This window comes from Oncorhynchus mykiss, chromosome 21 (assembly GCF_057628025.1).
Source record: "Oncorhynchus mykiss isolate SJ-2025 chromosome 21, ASM5762802v1, whole genome shotgun sequence".
Lineage (NCBI taxonomy): Eukaryota > Metazoa > Chordata > Actinopteri > Salmoniformes > Salmonidae > Oncorhynchus > Oncorhynchus mykiss.
The window spans coordinates 2,660,001-2,679,460 of record NC_143042.1 but is presented as its reverse complement, the minus strand read 5'-3'; the positions used below and the strand labels follow the sequence as shown (position 1 = coordinate 2,679,460).

The following is a 19,460-nucleotide window of genomic DNA, read 5'->3' as shown; positions in this document are numbered from 1 at the left end:
GTATTGGTTATGAAATACTTCCTATAGTCAATCACCAATATTACAACACTCTAGTACTGGTTATGAAAGACTAGAGTTACTATAGTCAATCACCAATATTACAACACTCTAGTATTGGTTATGAAAGACTGGTGTTCCTATAGTCAATCACCAATATTACAACACTCTATTTTTACAACTCTGTGAGCATTGGATCAGACTACAAAGTATTTAAATAAAGATGTTAACAGACTATTCAGAACATGCACATGCGTGTCTACCACAGAGACGAAACATATCAAATTGTCATAACAGTAACTAGAGGACATAGAACATAGGTAGGTGATAGAACGAGGAAAGGATAGAATGTGTTGTATACCCTAAGATAAGTTAGGTAAACATCATGTGAAGTACAAAGGTAAACCCACCAACGACGGTGAGCATGGCGCTAGCTGAGTCCTGGTCCAGGGTGGTGTTCATGACACAGGTGTAGGTTCCCTCGTCCTCCTCTGTCACTTCGTTGATGGTCAGACTGTCAGTGTCCACCAAGAACCTAACAAAACACCACCACACAGTCAGACAATCATGCTTACAGTAACCTGTGGCGAACTCCAATAGCATCGAATAGTCCCAGATGTTCTGAAAGAGCTGCAAAACCTGGACCCCTACAAATCAAGCTGGGCTAGACAATCTGGACCCTCTCTTTTTAAAATTATCCGCCGCCTTTGTTGCCACCACTATTACTAGAATGTTCAACCTCTCTTTCGTATCGTCCGAGATCCCTAAAGATTGGAAAGCTGCCGCGGTCATCCCCCTCTTCAAAGGGGGTGACACTCTAGACCCAAACTGTTATAGACCTATATCTATCCTACCCTGCCTTTCTAAAGTCTTCAAAAGCCAAGTTAATAAACAGATCACTGACCATTTCGAATCCCACCGTACCTTCTCTGGTGTGCAATCCGGTTTCCGAGCTGGTCACGGGGGCACCTCAGCCACGCTCAAGGTACTAAACGATATCATAACCGCCATCGTTAAAAGACAGTACTGTGCAGCTGTATTCATCGACCTGGCCAAGGCTTTCGACTCTGTCAATCACCGTATTCTTATCGATAGCATTGGTTTCTCAAATGACTGCCTCGCCTGGTTCACAAACTACTTCACAGACAGAGTTCAGTGTGTCAAATCGGAGGGCCTGTTGTCTGGACCTCTGGCAGTCTCTATGGGGGTACCACAGGGTTCAATTCTCGGGTCGACTCTTTTCTCTGTATATATCAACGATGTCGCTCCTGCTGCGGGTGATTCCCTGGTCCACCTCTACGCAGACGACACCATTCTGTATACTTCTGGCCCTTCTTTGGACACTGTGTTAACTAACCTCCAAACAAGCTTCAATTACATACAACACTCCTTCCGTGGCCGCCAGCTGCTCTTAAACGCTAGTAAAACCAAATGCATGCTTTTCAACTGTTCGTTGCCCGCACCCGTCCGCCCGACTAGCATCACTACTCTGGACGGTTCTGACCTAGAATACGTGGACAACTACAAATACCTAGGTGTTTGGCTAGACTGTAAACTCTCCTTCCAGACTCATTTCAAACATCTCCAATCCAAAATCAAATCTAGAATCGGCTTTCTATTTCGCAACAAAGCCTCGTTCACTCACGCCGCCAAACTTACCCTAGTAAAACTGACTATCCTACCGATCCTCGACTACGGCGATGTCATCTACAAAATATCTTCCAATACTCTACTCAGCAAACTGGGTGTAGTCTATCACAGTGTCATCCGTTTTGTTACCAAAGCGCCTTGTACCACCCACCACTACGACCTGTATGCTCTAGTCGGCTGGCCCTCGCTACATATTCGTCGCTAGACCCACTGGCTCCAGGTCATCTATAAGTATATGCTAGGTAAAGCTCCGCCTTATCTCTGCTCACTGGTCACGATAATAACACCCACCCGTAGCACGCGCTCCAGCAGGTATATCTCACTGGTCATCCCCAAAGCCAACACCTCCTTTGGCCGCCTTCCCTTCCAGTTCTCTGCTGCCAATGACTGGAACGAAGTGCAAAAATCGCTGATGTTGGAGACTTACATTTCCCTCACTAACTTTAAACATCACCTATCTGAGCATCTAACAGATCGCTGCAGGTATACATAGTCCATCTGTAAATAGCCCACCCAATCTACCTACCTCATCCCCCATATTGTTTTTATTTACTTTGCTGCTCTTTTGCACACCAGTATCACTACTTACACACCATCATCTGCTCATCATCATCTGCTCATCTATCACTCGTGTTAATTGTAATTACTTTGCTACTATGGCCTATGTTTTGCCTTACCTCCTCATGCCATTTGCACACAATGTATATAGACTTTCTTTTTTTTCTAGTGTGTTATTGACTGTACGCTTGTTTATTCCATGTGTAACTCTGTGTTGTTGTTTCTGTCGCATTGCTTTGCTTTAGCTTGGCCAGGTCGCAGTTGGAAATGGGAACTTGTTCTCAACTAGCTTACCTGGTTAAATAAAGGTGAAAAAAATAATGAAAAAACGAATCCAATCATACATTTACCAAATACATAATTTTTTCAGGCTTTTGCTCCAGCCCTGCTGTAACACACCTAATGTGGGGGATTGAGGAGGGCCTGAGGAGGGCCTGAGGAGCAGTTTGATTAGTAGAATGAGGTGTGTCAGAATCAGGGAGGATGTTATCTCTCCTGGAGTAGGGTTGACCACCACTGGCCTATAGCAGACCCATATCTATAGAGAGAAGGTGTGTGTAGAGGAGGTGGTCTACTCTACAGTACCTCTCGTCGTCAGGCAGCTCTCCGTTGTCTTTGAGCCAGTTCATGGTGGGGATGAGGGTGGGGTCGTGTTTAACTTTACACTCAAACACGGCCTTCCTGTTCCTCTGGACCACCATGTACTCTGGCTGGGCCAGGATCCTCGTCGGCTCTGAAGGACAATACACACATATATGGTTACACTTCATATAAATACCCTCTTAATAATGCATTATAACATCTATAACTACATTCATAATGCATTATAACATCTATAACTATATTCATAATGCATTGTAACATCTATAACTACATTCATAATGCATTATAACATCTATAACTACATTCATAATGCATTATAACATTTATAACTACATTCATAATGCATTATAAGTGTCTATAACTACATTCATGATGCATTATAAGTGTCTATAACTACATTCATGACGCATTATAAGTGTCTATAACTACATTCATAATGCATTATAACATCTATAACTACATTCAAAATGCATTATAAGTGTCTATAACTACATTCATAATGCATTACAAGTGTCTATAACTACATTCATAATGCATTACAAGTGTCTATAACTACATTCATGATGAATTATAAGTGTCCATAACTACATTCATAATGCATTATACGTTTCGATAACTACATTCATAATGCATTATAACATCTATAACTACATTCATAATGCATTATAACATTTATAACTACATTCATAATGCATTATACGTTTCGATAACTACATTCATAATGCATTATAACATCTATAACTACATTCATAATGCATTATAACATTTATAACTACATTCATAATGCATTATACGTTTCGATAACTACATTCATAATGCATTATAAGTGCCCATAACTACATTCATAATGCATTATATGTGTCTATAAACATATTCGTAAAGCATTATAACATTATAACATAGATCGGGGCGTCAGGTAGCCTAGTGATTAGAGAGTTGGACTAGTAACCGGAAGGTTGCAAGATCGAATCCCCAAGCTGTCGTTTTGCCCTGAACAAGGCAGTTAACCCACTATTCCTAGGCTGTCATTGAAAATAAGAATCTGTTCTTAACTGACTTGCCTTGTTAAATAAAGGTAAAATAAAAATTATAACATCTATAAATACATTCATAAAGCATTATAATCAGGTTATAAGCAGGCTTGTCTGACCTTTGACCTCCAAGTAGACATGGTTCTCCCTGGTTCCCAGGTTGTTGGAGGCTATACAGGTGTACTTGCCACTGTTCAGGGACTGGGCTACGTTGATCTCTAAGGTGCCGTTATTATGGATCACATATGGGTCTCTATTCAGGATACTGGTCTGGCTGTCCTTAAACCTGCAGAGGAAACACTAGGTCACTGCATTAGAACACTAGATCCCTGTGAGACTTTATGAATGTAGATATTCATCAGCTCAGTTCTTTATGAGAAGATTGTGTAGAACCGTTTGTGACTGAAGGACTTCACGGGACACTGTGTGATATTCATTAACAGCCCTCTGTTCACAATCACACTAGCCTCAGTGAACTCCATTAGGAAGTGCAGAGGTGTTAACAGAGAGGTGTTAACAGAGAGGTGTTAACAGAGAGGTGTTAACAGAGTGGTGTTAACAGAGTGGTGTTAACAGAGTGGAGTTAACAGAGTGGAGTTAACAGAGTGGAGTTAACAGAGTGGAGTTAACAGAGAGGTGTTAACAGAGTGGTGTTAACAGAGAGGTGTTAACAGTGTGGTGTTAACAGAGTGGAGTTAACAGAGAGGTGTTAACAGAGAGGTGTTAACAGAGAGGTGTTAACAGTGTGGTGTTAACAGAATGATTTTAATAACAGAGTGGTGTTAACAGAGAGGTGTTAATAACAGAGTGGTGTTAACAGAGTGGTGTTAACAGAGAGGTGTTAACAGAGAGGTGTTAACAGAGAGGTGTTAATAACAGAGTGGTGTTAACAGAGAGGTGTTAACAGAGAGGTGTTAATAACAGAGTGGTGTTAACAGAATGATGTTAATAACAGAGTGGTGTTAACAGAAGGGTGTTAACAGAGTGCCCTTTATAACATCCCTAAGGGGTGTCTCTTGTGAGAAAAGTTTTTGAGATTGTGGAAAAGCTACTGGGCAACCACTAGAGATAGATCGGGAGATAGAGATAGATCTTTATAAACAAGATGGGAGACTGACTGACTGGCTTGTGAGACTAGAGTCTGGCTGGCTGGCTTGTGAGACTAGAGTCTGGCTGGCTGGCTTGTGAGACTAGAGTCTGTCTGGCTGGCTTGTGAGACTAGAATCTAACAGAGTGGCTTTTGAGACTAGAGTCTGACTGGCTGGCTTGTGAGACTAGAGTCTGGCTGGCTGGCTTGTGAAACTAGAGTCTGGCTGGCTGCCTTGTGAGACTAGAGTCTGGCTGACTGGCTTGTGAGACTAGAGTCTGGCTGGCTGGCTTGTGAGACTAGAGTCTGGCTGGCTGGCTTGTGAAACTAGAGTCTGGCTGGCTGCCTTGTGAGACTAGAGCCTGGCTGACTGGCTTGTGAGACTAGAGTCTGGCTGGCTGGCTTGTGAGACTAGAGTCTGGCTGACTGGCTTGTGAGACTATAGTCTGGCTGACTGGCTTGTGAAACTTAAAGTCTGTCTGACTAGCTTGTGAGAGTCTGGCTGACTGGCTTGCAAGACTTAGAGCCAGATGGACTAACCATGTGATGGTTGGTATGGGCGAGCCGAACGAGGCACAGTCCAGGAAGGCAGGATTGTTGGTGATGACCTGGTACACATTGTTGGGGGGAGTCAGCACCCTTGGTGCTTCGGCTGAAAACAGAAACAAATCATATTGATAATGATTACTATACCATAACGTGACATGAGAATGATGCAGAGAACACAAAATTATGTCATTGGCCACAACAATGTTCAAGAGTTGTAAAGCTCAAGAGTTTAGAGTTTTTATTTGTTTATTGACTCAATATTCTGATTCTAAAAGGCAGATTCAATGTGTTTCCAGAGACTCACCAAGCACATTGACAAAAGCATTAGCCAGCAGGTAGCCAAACTCATTGGAGGCGTTGCACTGGTAGACAGCGCTGGAGCCGGTCTGGACGTCGCTCAGAATCACTGTGTCGTCCTCCACCTTCCGACTCGTGTCCTTTGGAGAGTCTATCAAGGGGATCACAGGCTAGATATACAGTATGTCACACATTCAATCCTCTGCTCACTCTTCCTCCTGCACATCTGGATGTTCATAGTTGAGGGGTAACATCGTGTAGATGTGTGCTCTGCCCACATAGGGGATGAATCCTAATTTGATTGGATACTCTACTTGCGCGCAGCACCATATTTTGTGCAAATCCCTCACTGACATCAATGAATGATTTATGCAATAGTATATGAGCTCTGCTGCTGTTCTACCTATGTAAGTGAAACACACTGACTATACATCTCTCTGGATAAGAGCGTTTGCTAAATCACTAAAATGTAAATGTACGCTTCAGTGTGCATTTCTCCAGTTAGGATTCGTTCCATTGAGCCTCCGTCTGGGGTGGAAGTGGACTAGACTCACCTTCGATGGGGACTCCGTTGACGGACCAGGCGATTTGGGGCTTGGGGTCTCCACTGACTCTGCAGGTGAGGATGCCCGTCTCCTTCGGGGCCAGGATCAGGTTCCTGGGGGCACTGATCCAGAACGGAGCCGCTGGGGGGGAAGGGGGGGGGGCGGGGTGAGAGTCAGAGAGAGAGAGAGAGAGGGACAGACCTATAGAATACCCCTTTTAAAATCCACAACACTGTAAAGGTACTAGGAGTGTTAGAAACATTTCTCCACATATTCCATCTAGTCCCAACTCTTCTTTGTGTCACAGACCTTTGACGTTGACTTTGATGGTGTGATGGGCGGAGCCTAGGCTGTTCTTGGCCGTGCAGCGGTAGTCCCCGGCGTCCGCCTCCATCACATCTACGATCTTCAACGTCTTCTGGAAGTTGTGGAAGGACATCCGGCTGCTAGGAAGATCACCACTCTCCTTATACCAGGACACCTCCGGAGTCGGACTAGCAGAAACAACAACAACTAAATAAATGACTTACCAATATCTGTGTATTGTCCTCTCCCAAAAAGAACAGACAGACAGCTAGTCCAATGTTGTCTAGGTAACCAGCCTGATTTTGCAATAGAAGACATGATGTTGTCTTGACAAGGCAACAAAGTAGTGTTGCTGAATGTCACATACAAAGATTAAACAAACCCACCTGCCCTTGTGCAAAAACAGAAGTAAAAACCTTGTTCATGCTGTGTTGTTCATGCAGTGTTGTTCATGCTGTGTTGTTCATGCAGTGTTGTTCATGCAGTGTTGTTCATGCTGTGTTGTTCATGCAGTGTTGTTCATGCAGTGTTGTTCATGCTGTGTTGTTCATGCTGTGTTGTTCATGCAGTGTTGTTCATGCAGTGTTGTTCATGCTGTGTTGTTCATGCAGCGTTGTTCATGCAGCGTTGTTCATGCAGCGTTGTTCATGCAGCGTTGTTCATGCAGTGTTGTTCATGCAGTGTTGTTCATGCAGTGTTGTTCATGCAGTGTTGTTCATGCAGTGTTGTTCATGCTGTGTTGTTCATGCAGTGTTGTTCATGCAGTGTTGTTCATGCAGTGTTGTTCATGCAGTGTTGTTCATGCTGTGTTGTTCATGCAGTGTTGTTCATGCAGCGTTGTTCATGCTGTGTTGTTCATGCAGTGTTGTTCATGCAGTGTTGTGGGCGTACTTACAGTCCTTCAGCGATACACTCAAGCTCCAGAACCCCTCCCCTCAGGGCCATCTGGGTGCTGCTCCGCCCCAGAGGAGCCATGAAGCTGGGTCGCCGCTCCCCCGATGGACTGTCTGGAGAACAGGACAGGAAACACAATCATCTCAGCACCAGAACCACACGTTCCTATACCCTGTTCACACTACTGAGCCAAGCCGAGCTTAGCCAAGCCGAGCTGAGCCAAGCCGAGCTGAGACAAGTTAAATAGTACTTCTCTGACCTGGGTGGTGGGTAAATATAGCTGCTGGATTGTGGAAAGGGTATAACTGTCTGTAGCTAGCTGTGACCATTCAGTTTGTAGAGCCAGTAGTCCAGCACCAGCGGCATATAGACTATTATAGGATAGTAGTAATATCCCGTGCTGTTATGGACTGTGATAGTGGATATACAATGAGTTAACTGTAGCCAGGCAGGCCCTACGTTGGCCCTTTCACAGGCTGCTTCCCAAATGGCTCCCTTATCCCCATAGTGCACTATATAGGGCCACTGGTCGGAAGTAGACACACAACACCTGGAGAGACAGGCTGTCCAGTTGTCAATCTGTTGCCATGACAACCAAGGGATCTAGGATTTCTCCCTTAGTATCCTTCCTCGATATAATCATATGACAGATTTTAGTCATAAGCTAGCTACGGCTGCTATGATTCTGACATGTTTAGCCCTAAGCAAGCCCTTACTGAAAGGTCTTGGAAAATCCCTTGTGAAATTTACAATGAGACTAGATTGAGTGAGTAGAGCTGGGGGGAATGTGTTGTATACAACACATTGACGTGAACCGCTGATTGGATGGACAGAACACAGATTGTGTTTAATGATCTTTCCATGCGTGCCTTTTTCAGGGTCAGAGACTTACATTAAAATAACATGGAAAGATCTAGATGAGAGAGAGAGAAAATACTGTATACGTCTCATGCAAGAGTTTCATCATACTAGTTCTGTATGCTGTGTGCTTCACTTTGGATTTCATCATCTAACTATTGGGTGATGTGTTGAATTTAAACTAGGAGGAGGATCCTTTTTACTATGAATAATGCTAAACTAATGGGAAGCTAATGGTTAATGTTAGTAGATGAATGCCCATTGGTTAACATTAGTAGATGAATGCCCATTGGTTAACATTAGTAGATGAATGCCCATTGGTTAACATTAGTAGATGAATGCCCATTGGTTAACATTAGTAGATGAATGCCCATTGGTTAACATTAGTAGATGAATGCCCATTGGTTAACATTAGTAGATGAATGCCCATCCAAAGAAAGGAACATTCATTTCAGTAAAGAAAATGGATTTGATTGGTTTCTTTTTCTTGATGGGTTTCCTACAAATGAATTCACCTTTTAGGCATTTGGTTTTCTAAGTAAGAAGGTAAGCTAAGTTAACACAGTACAGGGTAAAGGGGGAGGATTTAGTTATGGAATGTAATTAACGTTGTTTGATGTTATTTTGTTATATTACGCTATCAATGTGAATTTAGTCACACAGGATGAGGTTGGGAGTAGATGATCAGGTCAGGTATAGTCCAGGTAGGTTATACTACAGGTGTTGGAGTCAGGTGGGTCAGGTATAGTCCAGGTAGGTTATACTACAGGTGTTGGAATCAGGTGGGTCAGGTATAGTCCAGGTAGGTTATACTACAGGTGTTGGAGTCAGGTGGGTCAGGTACTGTATAGTCCAGGTAGGTTATACTACAGGTGTTGGAGTCAGGTGGGTCAGGTATATTCCAGGTAGGTTATACTACAGGTGTTGGAGTCAGGTGGGTCAGGTAGGTAATACTACAGGTGTTGAGTCAGGTGGGTCAGGTATATTCCAGGTAGGTTATACTACAGGTGTTGGAGTCAGGTGGGTCAGGTATATTCCAGGTAGGTTATACTACAGGTCTTGGAGTCAGGTGGGTCAGGTACTGTATAGTCCAGGTAGGTTATACTACAGGTGTTGGAGTCAGGTGGGTCAGGTAGGTTATACTACAGGAGTTGGAGTCAGGTGGGTCAGGTATATTCCAGGTAGGTTATACTACAGGTGTTGGAGTCAGGTGGGTCAGGTATATTCCAAGTAGGTTATACTACAGGTGTTGGAGTCAGGTGGGTCAGGTAGGTAATAGTACAGGTGTTGAGTCAGGTGGGTCAGGTATATTCCAGGTAGGTTATACTACAGGTGTTGGAGTCAGGTGGGTCAGGTATATTCCAGGTAGGTTATACTACAGGTCTTGGAGTCAGGTGGGTCAGGTACTGTATAGTCCAGGTAGGTTATACTACAGGTGTTGGAGTCAGGTGGGTCAGGTAGGTTATACTACAGGAGTTGGAGTCAGGTGGGTCAGGTATATTCCAGGTAGGTTATACTACAGGTGTTGGAGTCAGGTGGTTCAGGTATATTCCAAGTAGGTTATACTACAGGTGTTGGAGTCAGGTGGGTCAGGTATATTCCAGGTAGGTTATACTACAGGTGTTGGAGTCAGGTGGATCAGGTATATTCCAGGTAGGTTATACTACAGGTGTTGGAGTCAGGTGGGTCAGGTATATTTCAGGTAGATTATACTACAGGTGTTGGAGTCAGGTGGGTCAGGTATATTCCAGGTAGGTTATACTATAGGTGTTGGAGTCAGGTGGGTCAGGTATATTCCAGGTAGGTTATACTACAGGTGTTGGAGTCAGGTGGGTCAGGTATATTCCAGGTAGGTTATACTACAGGTGTTGGAGTCAGGTGGGTCAGGTATATTCCAGGTAGGTTATACTACAGGTGTTGGAGTCAGGTGGGTCAGGTATATTCCAGGTAGATTATACTACAGGTGTTGGAGTCAGGTGGGTCAGGTATATTCCAGGTAGGTTATACTACAGGTGTTGGAGTCAGGTGGGTCAGGTATATTCCAGGTAGGTTATACTACAGGTGTTGGAGTCAGGTAGGTCAGGTATATTCCAGGTAGGTTATACTACAGGTGTTGGAGTCAGGTGGGTCAGGTATAGTCCAGGTAGGTTATACTACAGGTGTTGGAGTCAGGTGGGTCAGGTATATTCCAGGTAGGTTATACTACAGGTGTTGGAGTCAGGTGGGTCAGGTATATTCCAGGTAGGTTATACTACAGGTGTTGGAGTCAGGTGGGTCAGGTATATTCCAGGTAGGTTATACTACAGGTGTTGGAGTCAGGTGGGTCAGGTATATTCCAGGTAGGTTATACTACAGGTGTTGGAGTCAGGTGGGTCAGGTATATTCCAGGTAGATTATACTACAGGTGTTGGAGTCAGGTGGGTCAGGTATATTCCAGGTAGGTTATACTACAGGTGTTGGAGTCAGGTGGGTCAGGTATATTCCAGGTAGGTTATACTACAGGTGTTGGAGTCAGGTGGGTCAGGTATATTCCAGGTAGGTTATACTACAGGTGTTGGAGTCAGGTGGGTCAGGTATATTCCAGGTAGATTATACTACAGGTGTTGGAGTCAGGTGGGTCAGGTATATTCCAGATAGGTTATGCTACAGGTGTTGGAGTCAGGTGGGTCAGGTATATTCCAGGTAGGTTATACTACAGGTGTTGGAGTCAGGTAGGTCAGGTATATTCCAGGTAGGTTATACTACAGGTGTTGGAGTCAGGTGGGTCAGGTATAGTCCAGGTAGGTTATACTACAGGTGTTGGAGTCAGGTGGGTCAGGTATATTCCAGGTAGGTTATACTACAGGTTTTGGAGTCAGGTGGGTCAGGTATATTCCAGGTAGGTTATACTACAGGTGTTGGAGTCAGGTGGGTCAGGTATATTCCAGGTAGGTTATACTACAGGTGTTGGAGTCAGGTGGGTCAGGTATATTCCAGGTAGGTTATACTACAGGTGTTGGAGTCAGGTGGTTCAGGTATATTCCAGGTAGGTTATACTACAGGTGTTGGAGTCAGGTGGGTCAGGTATATTCCAGGTAGGTTATACTACAGGTGTTGGAGTCAGGTGGGTCAGGTATATTCCAGGTAGGTTATACTACAGGTGTTGGAGTCAGGTGGTTCAGGTATATTCCAGGTAGGTTATACTACAGGTGTTGGAGTCAGGTGGGTCAGGTATATTCCAGGTAGGTTATACTACAGGTGTTGGAGTCAGGTGGGTCAGGTATATTCCAGGTAGGTTATACTACAGGTGTTGGAGTCAGGTGGGTCAGGTATATTCCAGGTAGGTTATACTACAGGTGTTGGAGTCAGGTGGGTCAGGTATATTCCAGGTAGGTTATACTACAGGTGTTGGAGTCAGGTGGGTCAGGTATATTCCAGGTAGGTTATACTACAGGTGTTGGAGTCAGGTGGTTCAGGTATATTCCAGGTAGGTTATACTACAGGTGTTGGAGTCAGGTGGTTCAGGTATATTCCAGGTAGGTTATACTACAGGTGTTGGAGTCAGGTGGGTCAGGTATATTCCAGGTAGGTTATACTACAGGTGTTGGAGTCAGGTGGGTCAGGTATAGTCCAGGTTGGTTAGAATTAAAGGAGGAGTTGGGATGGGGCTGGGTTCACTTTGGGATAAGGGGGTAAACCAGCACTCACCAACAAATAAATTGTTCGTATAATTGTACAAAGCTGCCACAGTTTCATTGATTGCATCCACTGTAAAAATCAATCAGAACATCATGAGCATGCAGTGCTACATAGACATCTACAGGGAACAACCAGGGGGAGATTGTTAGAGTTTCTACATAGACATCTACAGGGAACAACCAGGGGGAGATTCAGTTAGAGGAAGGGATGTCATCAAACAAATATCAACAAACAAATATCAACAAACAAATATCAACAAACAAATATCAACAAACAAATATCAACAAACAAATATCATCAAACAAATATCAACAAACAAATATCAACAAACAAATATCAACAAACAAATATCAACAAACAAATATCAACAAACAAATATCAACAAACAAATATCTACAAACAAATATCAACAAACAAATATCATCAAACAACAACAACAACAAACAAATATCATCAAACAACAACAACAACAAACAAATATCATCAAACAACAACAACAACAAACAAATATCAACAAACAAATATCAACAAACAAATATCAACAAACAAATATCAACAAACAAATATCAACAAACAAATATCATCAAACAACAACAACAAACAAATATCATCAAACAACAACAACAACAAACAAATATCATCAAACAACAACAACAACAAACAAATATCAACAAACAAATATCAACAAACAAATATCAACAAACAAATATCAACAAACAAATATCAACAAACAAATATCATCAAACAACAACAACAACAAACAAATATCATCAAACAACAACAACAACAAACAAATATCATCAAACAACAACAACAACAAACAAATATCATCAAACAACAACAACATGAAAGGACAGTTAAAAAATGCATCACACATTTGAATGATGAGTATTATAAAATATAAAATTATCACTATATTCAAATATTGCATAACAAGGCAATGTGAAGATGCACAGAAACATGAAAACATACAATGACAAAATGTCATGGTGTCCAGTAAGACAACTCAGGGAAGGAGGACCCAGGGACAGTCCAAGGCTCCCTTCTCCTTGGCCCTAACCCTTATTTGCAGATCTGAAGGGAATCAATATGTATAAGCAGTGTAGAGGTGGAGCTTACAGATCAGTAAACATCTCAGGTGTAGGAACCCACTGGGACTGGTTAAAAGCCTCTGTGCTGAGTGGGATGGACACTCAGGTGTAGGAACCCACTGGGACTGGTTAAAAGCCTCTGTGCTGAGTGGGATGGACACTCAGGTGTAGGAACCCACTGGGACTGGTTAAAAGCCTCTGTGCTGAGTGGGATGGACACTCAGGTGTAGGAACCCACTGGGACTGGTTAAAAGCCTCTGTGCTGAGTGGGATGGACACTCAGGTGTAGGAACCCACTGGGACTGGTTAAAAGCCTCTGTGCTGAGTGGGATGGACACTCAGGTGTAGGAACCCACTGGGACTGGTTAAACGCCTCTGTGCTGAGTGGGATGAACACTCAGGTGTAGGAACCCACTGGGACTGGTTAAAAGCCTCTGTGCTGAGTGGAATGGACACTCAGGTGTAGGAACCCACTGGGACTGGTTAAAAGCCTCTGTGCTGAGTGGGATGGACACTCAGGTGTAGGAACCCACTGGGACTGGTTAAAAGCCTCTGTGCTGAGTGGAATGGACACTCAGGTGTAGGAACCCACTGGGACTGGTTAAAAGCCTCTGTGCTGAGTGGAATGGACACTCAGGTGTAGGAACCCACTGGGACTGGTTAAAAGCCTCTGTGCTGAGTGGAATGGACACTTACTGTCCAGGACTTTGACAGTGATGGGTTGTTTCTGCTGGATGGTCTGTGTGTGAGGGAAGCGGGCGTAACAGATGTAGTCGTTCCTGGTGTCGTCCAATAGGACGTTAGAGAAGTACAGGTCTCCGTTTAACGCCTGGGACACACGCGTGTTCTGAGGCAGGCGCTGGAAGTCTGCGAGGGAGGGGGGAAGGAGAGGAAGAGGAAGAGGAGAGATGACGTATCACATAAAATATGTTACACATCAATTAAATTTGTATTTGTTACATACACATGGTTAGCAGATGTTAATGCGAGTGTAGAGAAATGCTTGTGCTTCTAGTTCCGACGATGCAGTAATAACCAATGAGTAATCTAACCTAACAATTCCAAAACTACTACCTTATACACACAAGTGTAAGGGGATAAAGAATATGTACATAAAGATATATGAATGAGTGATGGTACAGAACGGCATAGGCAAGATGCAGTAGATGGTATCGAGTACAGTATATACATATGAGATGAGTAATGTAGGGTATGTAAACATTATATTAAGTAGCATTGTTTAAAGTGGCTAGTGATACATGTATTACATAAAGTTGGCAAGATGCAGTAGATGGTGTCGAGTACAGTATATACATATGAGATGAGTAATGTAGGGTATGTAAACATTATATTAAGTGGCATTGTTTAAAGGGGCTAGTGATACATTTGTACATGTATGGCAGCAGCCACTCAATGTTAGTGGTGGCTGTTTAACAGTCTGATGGCCTTGAGATAGAAGCTGTTTTTCAGTCTCTCGGTCCCAGCTTTGATGCACCTGTACTGACCTCGCCTTCTGGATGATAGCGGGGTGAACAGGCAGTGGCTGTATACAATTACACTAAATATGTATGCTTACTGACAACCAAAAACAGCCCCTATATAATCTCAGAACACAGTCCGGCAATATGACTTCTAGAATTGGACTTTACAGCGTACTGTCTGGATGTAAACCAACACACAATGTGTAGAAATGTATGAAACCCCTTGAAGACTTACTGTTGTCCATCCAGAAGATGATGGGAGGGGGCAGGCCTGCAGGCGGTCGACACTGCAGCACCAGAGACACTCCCACCTGTACCATGATTGCCTCTTTCCTCTCCTTCGACCACAAGGGGGACCCTGTGTCACATAAACAGACATCATACAGGCAGCAGTGAGGTAGGGGCCCTGTATAAAATGTACAACAGGGGAAATTGGAGATAGGGGCCCTGTGAAAATGTTCAACAGGGAGGTAGGGGCCCTGTTTAAAATGTACAACAGGGGAAATTGGAGATAGGGGCCCTGTGAAAATGTTCAACAGGGAGGTAGGGGCCCTGTTTAAAATGTACAACAGGGAGGGAGGGGCCCTGTTTAAAATGTTCAACAGGGAGGGAGGGGCCCTGTTTAAAGTGTTCAACAGGGAGGGCGGGGCCCTGTTTAAAGTTTTCAACAGGGAGGGAGGGGCCCTGTTTAAAATGTTCAACAGGGAGGGAGGGGCCCTGTTTAAAATGTTCAACAGGGAGGGAGGGGCCCTGTTTAAAATGTTCAACAGGGAGGGAGGGGCCCTGTTTAAAATGTTCAACAGGGAGGGAGGGGCCCTGTGTAAAATGTTCAACAGGGAGGGAGGGGCCCTGTTTAAAATGTTCAACAGGGAGGGAGGGGCCCTGTTTAAAATGTTCAACAGGGAGGGAGGGGCCCTGGTTAAAATGTTCAACAGGGAGGGAGGGGCCCTGTTTAAAATGTTCAACAGGGAGGGAGGGTCCCTGTTTAAAATGTTCAACAGGGAGTTATGTCTTTAAAATATCAGAATGCTTAACTCTAATCTGCAAAGACATTGAAAAGATCTGCTGATTATAATACTTGTTCAATACAGATTCATCATCCCTTCAGGGAGAGTTTACAAAGTGGGTAGGTTTGTTATGGCTGGAATCCCAGGGTAAAAGAGTTGTACTAAGGTTGGCTAAGGTTAATAACAGTTTCAGTGTAAAGACAGGCTCAGGGTAAAGACAGGCTCAGGGTAAAGACAGGCTCAGTAACAGTTGGAAATAACGGTTCTTACTCGACTGTCTGATGAAGATGTTGTTGGAAACAGCGGTCCCATGCTCATTGCGTGCGGTACACTGGTAGATCCCCTCGTAGGCCTCAGCCTTCTCCCCACTGATGTCTATGACCAGCGTCCCTGAGCTCGGCTTCATCAACACCTTAGAGTCCTTCTCCACGTCAAAATGTGTCCCATTCCGTGTCCAGGAAAAGCTGGATAAAACATACAGGGTTAAAGTAGAGTAGAGTACAGTACAGTACAGTACAGTACATAATTGACACTTCATGGAATAGGGCTGAATAATGATGACAAGTCATTGGGATTCATGTGACTAATTTAGAAACCTCCTCTTGAGGGTCAGTACTGTAGGTGGTGTATCTAATGGTTTAGAAACCTCCTCTTGAGGGTCAGTACTGTAGGTGGTGTATCTAATGGTTTAGAAACCTCCTCTTCAGGTTCAGTACTGTAGGTGGTGTATCTAATGGTTTAGAAACCTCCTCTTGAGAGTCAGTACTGTAGGTGGTGTATCTAATGGTTAGAAACCTCCTCTTGAGAGTCAGTACTGTAGGTGGTGTATCTAACGGTTTAGAAACCTCCTCTTGAGAGTCAGTACTGTAGGTGGTGTATCTAATGGTTTAGAAACCTCCTCTTGAGAGTCAGTACTGTAGGTGGTGTATCTAATGGTTAGAAACCTCCTCTTGAGAGTCAGTACTGTAGGTGGTGTATCTAACGGTTTAGAAACCTCCTCTTGAGAGTCAGTACTGTAGGTGGTGTATCTAATGGTTTAGAAACCTCCTCTTGAGAGTCAGTACTGTAGGTGGTGTATCTAACAGTTTAGAAACCTCCTCTTGAGAGTCAGTACTGTAGGTGGTGTATCTAACGGTTTAGAAACCTCCTCTTGAGGGTCAGTACTGTAGGTGGTGTATCTAACGGTTTAGAAACCTCCTCTTGAGAGTCAGTACTGTAGGTGGTGTATCTAATGGTTAATAAACCTCCTCTTGAGAGTCAGTACTGTATCTAATGGTTGAGAAACCTCCTCTTGAGAGTCAGTACTGTAGGTGGTGTATCTAACGGTTTAGAAACCTCCTCTTGAGAGTCAGTACTGTAGGTGGTGTATCTAATGGTTTAGAAACCTCCTCTTGAGAGTCAGTACTGTAGGTGGTGTATCTAATGGTTGAGAAACCTCCTCTTGAGGGTCAGTACTGTAGGTGGTGTATCTAATGGTTTAGAAACCTCCTCTTGAGGGTCAGTACTGTAGGTGGTGTATATAACGGTTTAGAAACCTCCTCTTGAGAGTCAGTACTGTAGGTGGTGTATCTAATGGTTTAGAAACCTCCTCTTGAGGGTCAGTACTGTAGGTGGTGTATCTAACGGTTTAGAAACCTCCTCTTGACAGTCAGTACTGTAGGTGGTGTATCTAACGGTTTAGAAACCTCCTCTTGAGGGTCAGTACTGTAGGTGGTGTATCTAATGGTTTAGAAACCTCCTCTTGAGGGTCAGTACTGTAGGTGGTGTATCTAACGGTTTAGAAACCTCCTCTTGACAGTCAGTACTGTAGGTGGTGTATCTAACGGTTTAGAAACCTCCTCTTGACAGTCAGTACTGTAGGTGGTGTATCTAATGGTTTAGAAACCTCCTCTGGAGAGTCAGTACTGTAGGTGGTGTATCTGTAACCTTAAAGGGTTCTTCAAAGGGTTCTCCTATGGGAACAGCCAAATAACCCTTTTTGATTCAAGATACCACCTTCTTTTTCTAAGAGTGTAGAGACTCTCAAGAGGGAGTTTCTACTTCAATGTAGGCAGTTGGGTGCAGTCAGGTGTTTCAGTCAAATGTCACTAAAGCGACGGACAGTGGGTCTCTATGGTAATGGTCTCCATGGGGATTTATTCACACAGCATTCCACTCACCTGGGATGCGGCTTCCCTTTGGCCTCACAGTAGATGAGGATGTTCTCCCGAGGGTCGATGATGAAATCCTTAGGGGACTGGTGGGTTATAGTGGGAGGCTGTGGTACTGGAGGAGAGGGGTAAGAGGGGTGTTAAACAGTGGCAAATCTACACACACTTTGCTCCATAATGTGCACACACACACCCAGTGAGAGAGAGACACACACACCAAGTGAGAGAGAGACACACACACACAGTGAGAAAGAGACACAAACACTCACAAACACACACACATATGCACACACACACACTCCCTCACTCACATGCACCCAGTGAGAGAGAGACACACACACACACACACACACACACACACACACACACACACAGTGAGAGAGAGACACACACATGCACCCAGTGAGAGAGAGACACACACACCCAGTGAGAGAGAGACACACACACTCACTCAGAGAGAGAGAGACACACACACACACACATGCACCCAGTGAGAGAGAAAGACACACACACACACAGTGAGAGAGATACACACGCACACACACACACACACACACACACAGTGAGAGAGAGAGAGACACACACATGCACCCAGTGAGAGAGAAAGACACACACATGCACCCAGTGAGAGAGAAAGACACACACACACCCAGTGAGAGAGAGACACACACACTCACTCAGAGAGAGAAGCAGACGCAACACGTCAGCAACACGTCAGCAAAACGTCAGCAACACGTTAGCCACATGTCAGCAACACGTTAGCAACACGTTAGCAACACGTCAGCAACACGTTAGCAACACGTCAGCAACACGTTAGCAACACGTCAGCAACACGTTAGCAACACGTCAGCAACACGTTAGCAACACGTCAGCAACACGTTAGCAACACGTTAGCAACACGTCAGCAACACGTTAGCAACACGTTAGGAACACGTTAGCAAAACGTCAGCAACACGTTAGCAAAACGTCAGCAACACGTTAGCATCACGTTAGCAACACGTTAGCAAAACGTCAGCAACACGTCAGCAACACGTTAGCAACACGTCAGCAACACGTTAGCAACACGTTAGCAACACGTCAGCAACACGTCAGCAACACGTTAGCAACACGTCAGCAACACGTTAGCAAAACGTCATCAACACGTTAGCAAAACGTCAGCAACATGTCAGCAACACGTTAGCAACACATCAGCAACACGTTAGCAACACGTCAGCAACACGTTAGCAAAACGTCAGCAACACGTCAGCAACATGTCAGCAACACGTTAGCAAAACGTCAGCAACACGTTAGCAAAACGTCAGCAACACGTCAGCAACATGTCAGCAACACGTTAGCAAAACGTCAGCAACACGTTAGCAAAACGTCAGCAACACGTTAGCAAAACGTCAGCAACACGTCAGCAACACGTCAGCCAGCATTAGATCAAATGGAAGGAAAAGTAAAGAGCATGCACTCAGCAGGATAAGATGCAGCAGACACTTCCTGTATTGCTCAACCACAACACATTGTCTAGTGGACCACTAGACAGCTAGACAACATGCTACATGTACATCATCACTTCATCTTATTATTCCTATAAACCATCATTGTATTCCCATTCAATGAAATGGTTCAAACGTCAATAACAAACATGAAATCACAAACCTCAATAAACAGCTTGTTTGTAAACACAGGGGCC

General features: G+C 44.1%; 1 protein-coding gene across 2 annotated transcripts in view; it reads right to left on the bottom strand.

Moving 5' to 3' along the window:
- LOC110499800 (neuronal cell adhesion molecule) overlaps positions 1-19,460 on the bottom strand; it is a 126,460-nt gene that overhangs the window by 20,325 nt on the left and 86,675 nt on the right. Inside the window, exons 5-17 of one of the 2 annotated variants that reach the window (XM_090213457.1) lie at positions 17,792-17,897; positions 15,903-16,096; positions 14,861-14,983; positions 13,841-14,011; positions 12,063-12,122; positions 7,519-7,630; positions 6,627-6,811; positions 6,327-6,458; positions 5,780-5,923; positions 5,467-5,578; positions 3,959-4,125; positions 2,791-2,938; positions 408-532 (exon numbers count right to left, since the gene is read on the bottom strand). In XM_090213457.1, coding sequence (XP_090069583.1) covers positions 408-532; positions 2,791-2,938; positions 3,959-4,125; positions 5,467-5,578; positions 5,780-5,923; positions 6,327-6,458; positions 6,627-6,811; positions 7,519-7,630; positions 12,063-12,122; positions 13,841-14,011; positions 14,861-14,983; positions 15,903-16,096; positions 17,792-17,897 — 1,779 coding nt within the window. The remainder of the gene's footprint in view (positions 1-407; positions 533-2,790; positions 2,939-3,958; positions 4,126-5,466; positions 5,579-5,779; positions 5,924-6,326; positions 6,459-6,626; positions 6,812-7,518; positions 7,631-12,062; positions 12,123-13,840; positions 14,012-14,860; positions 14,984-15,902; positions 16,097-17,791; positions 17,898-19,460) is intronic. The other variant, XM_090213458.1, reaches the window with a different exon arrangement.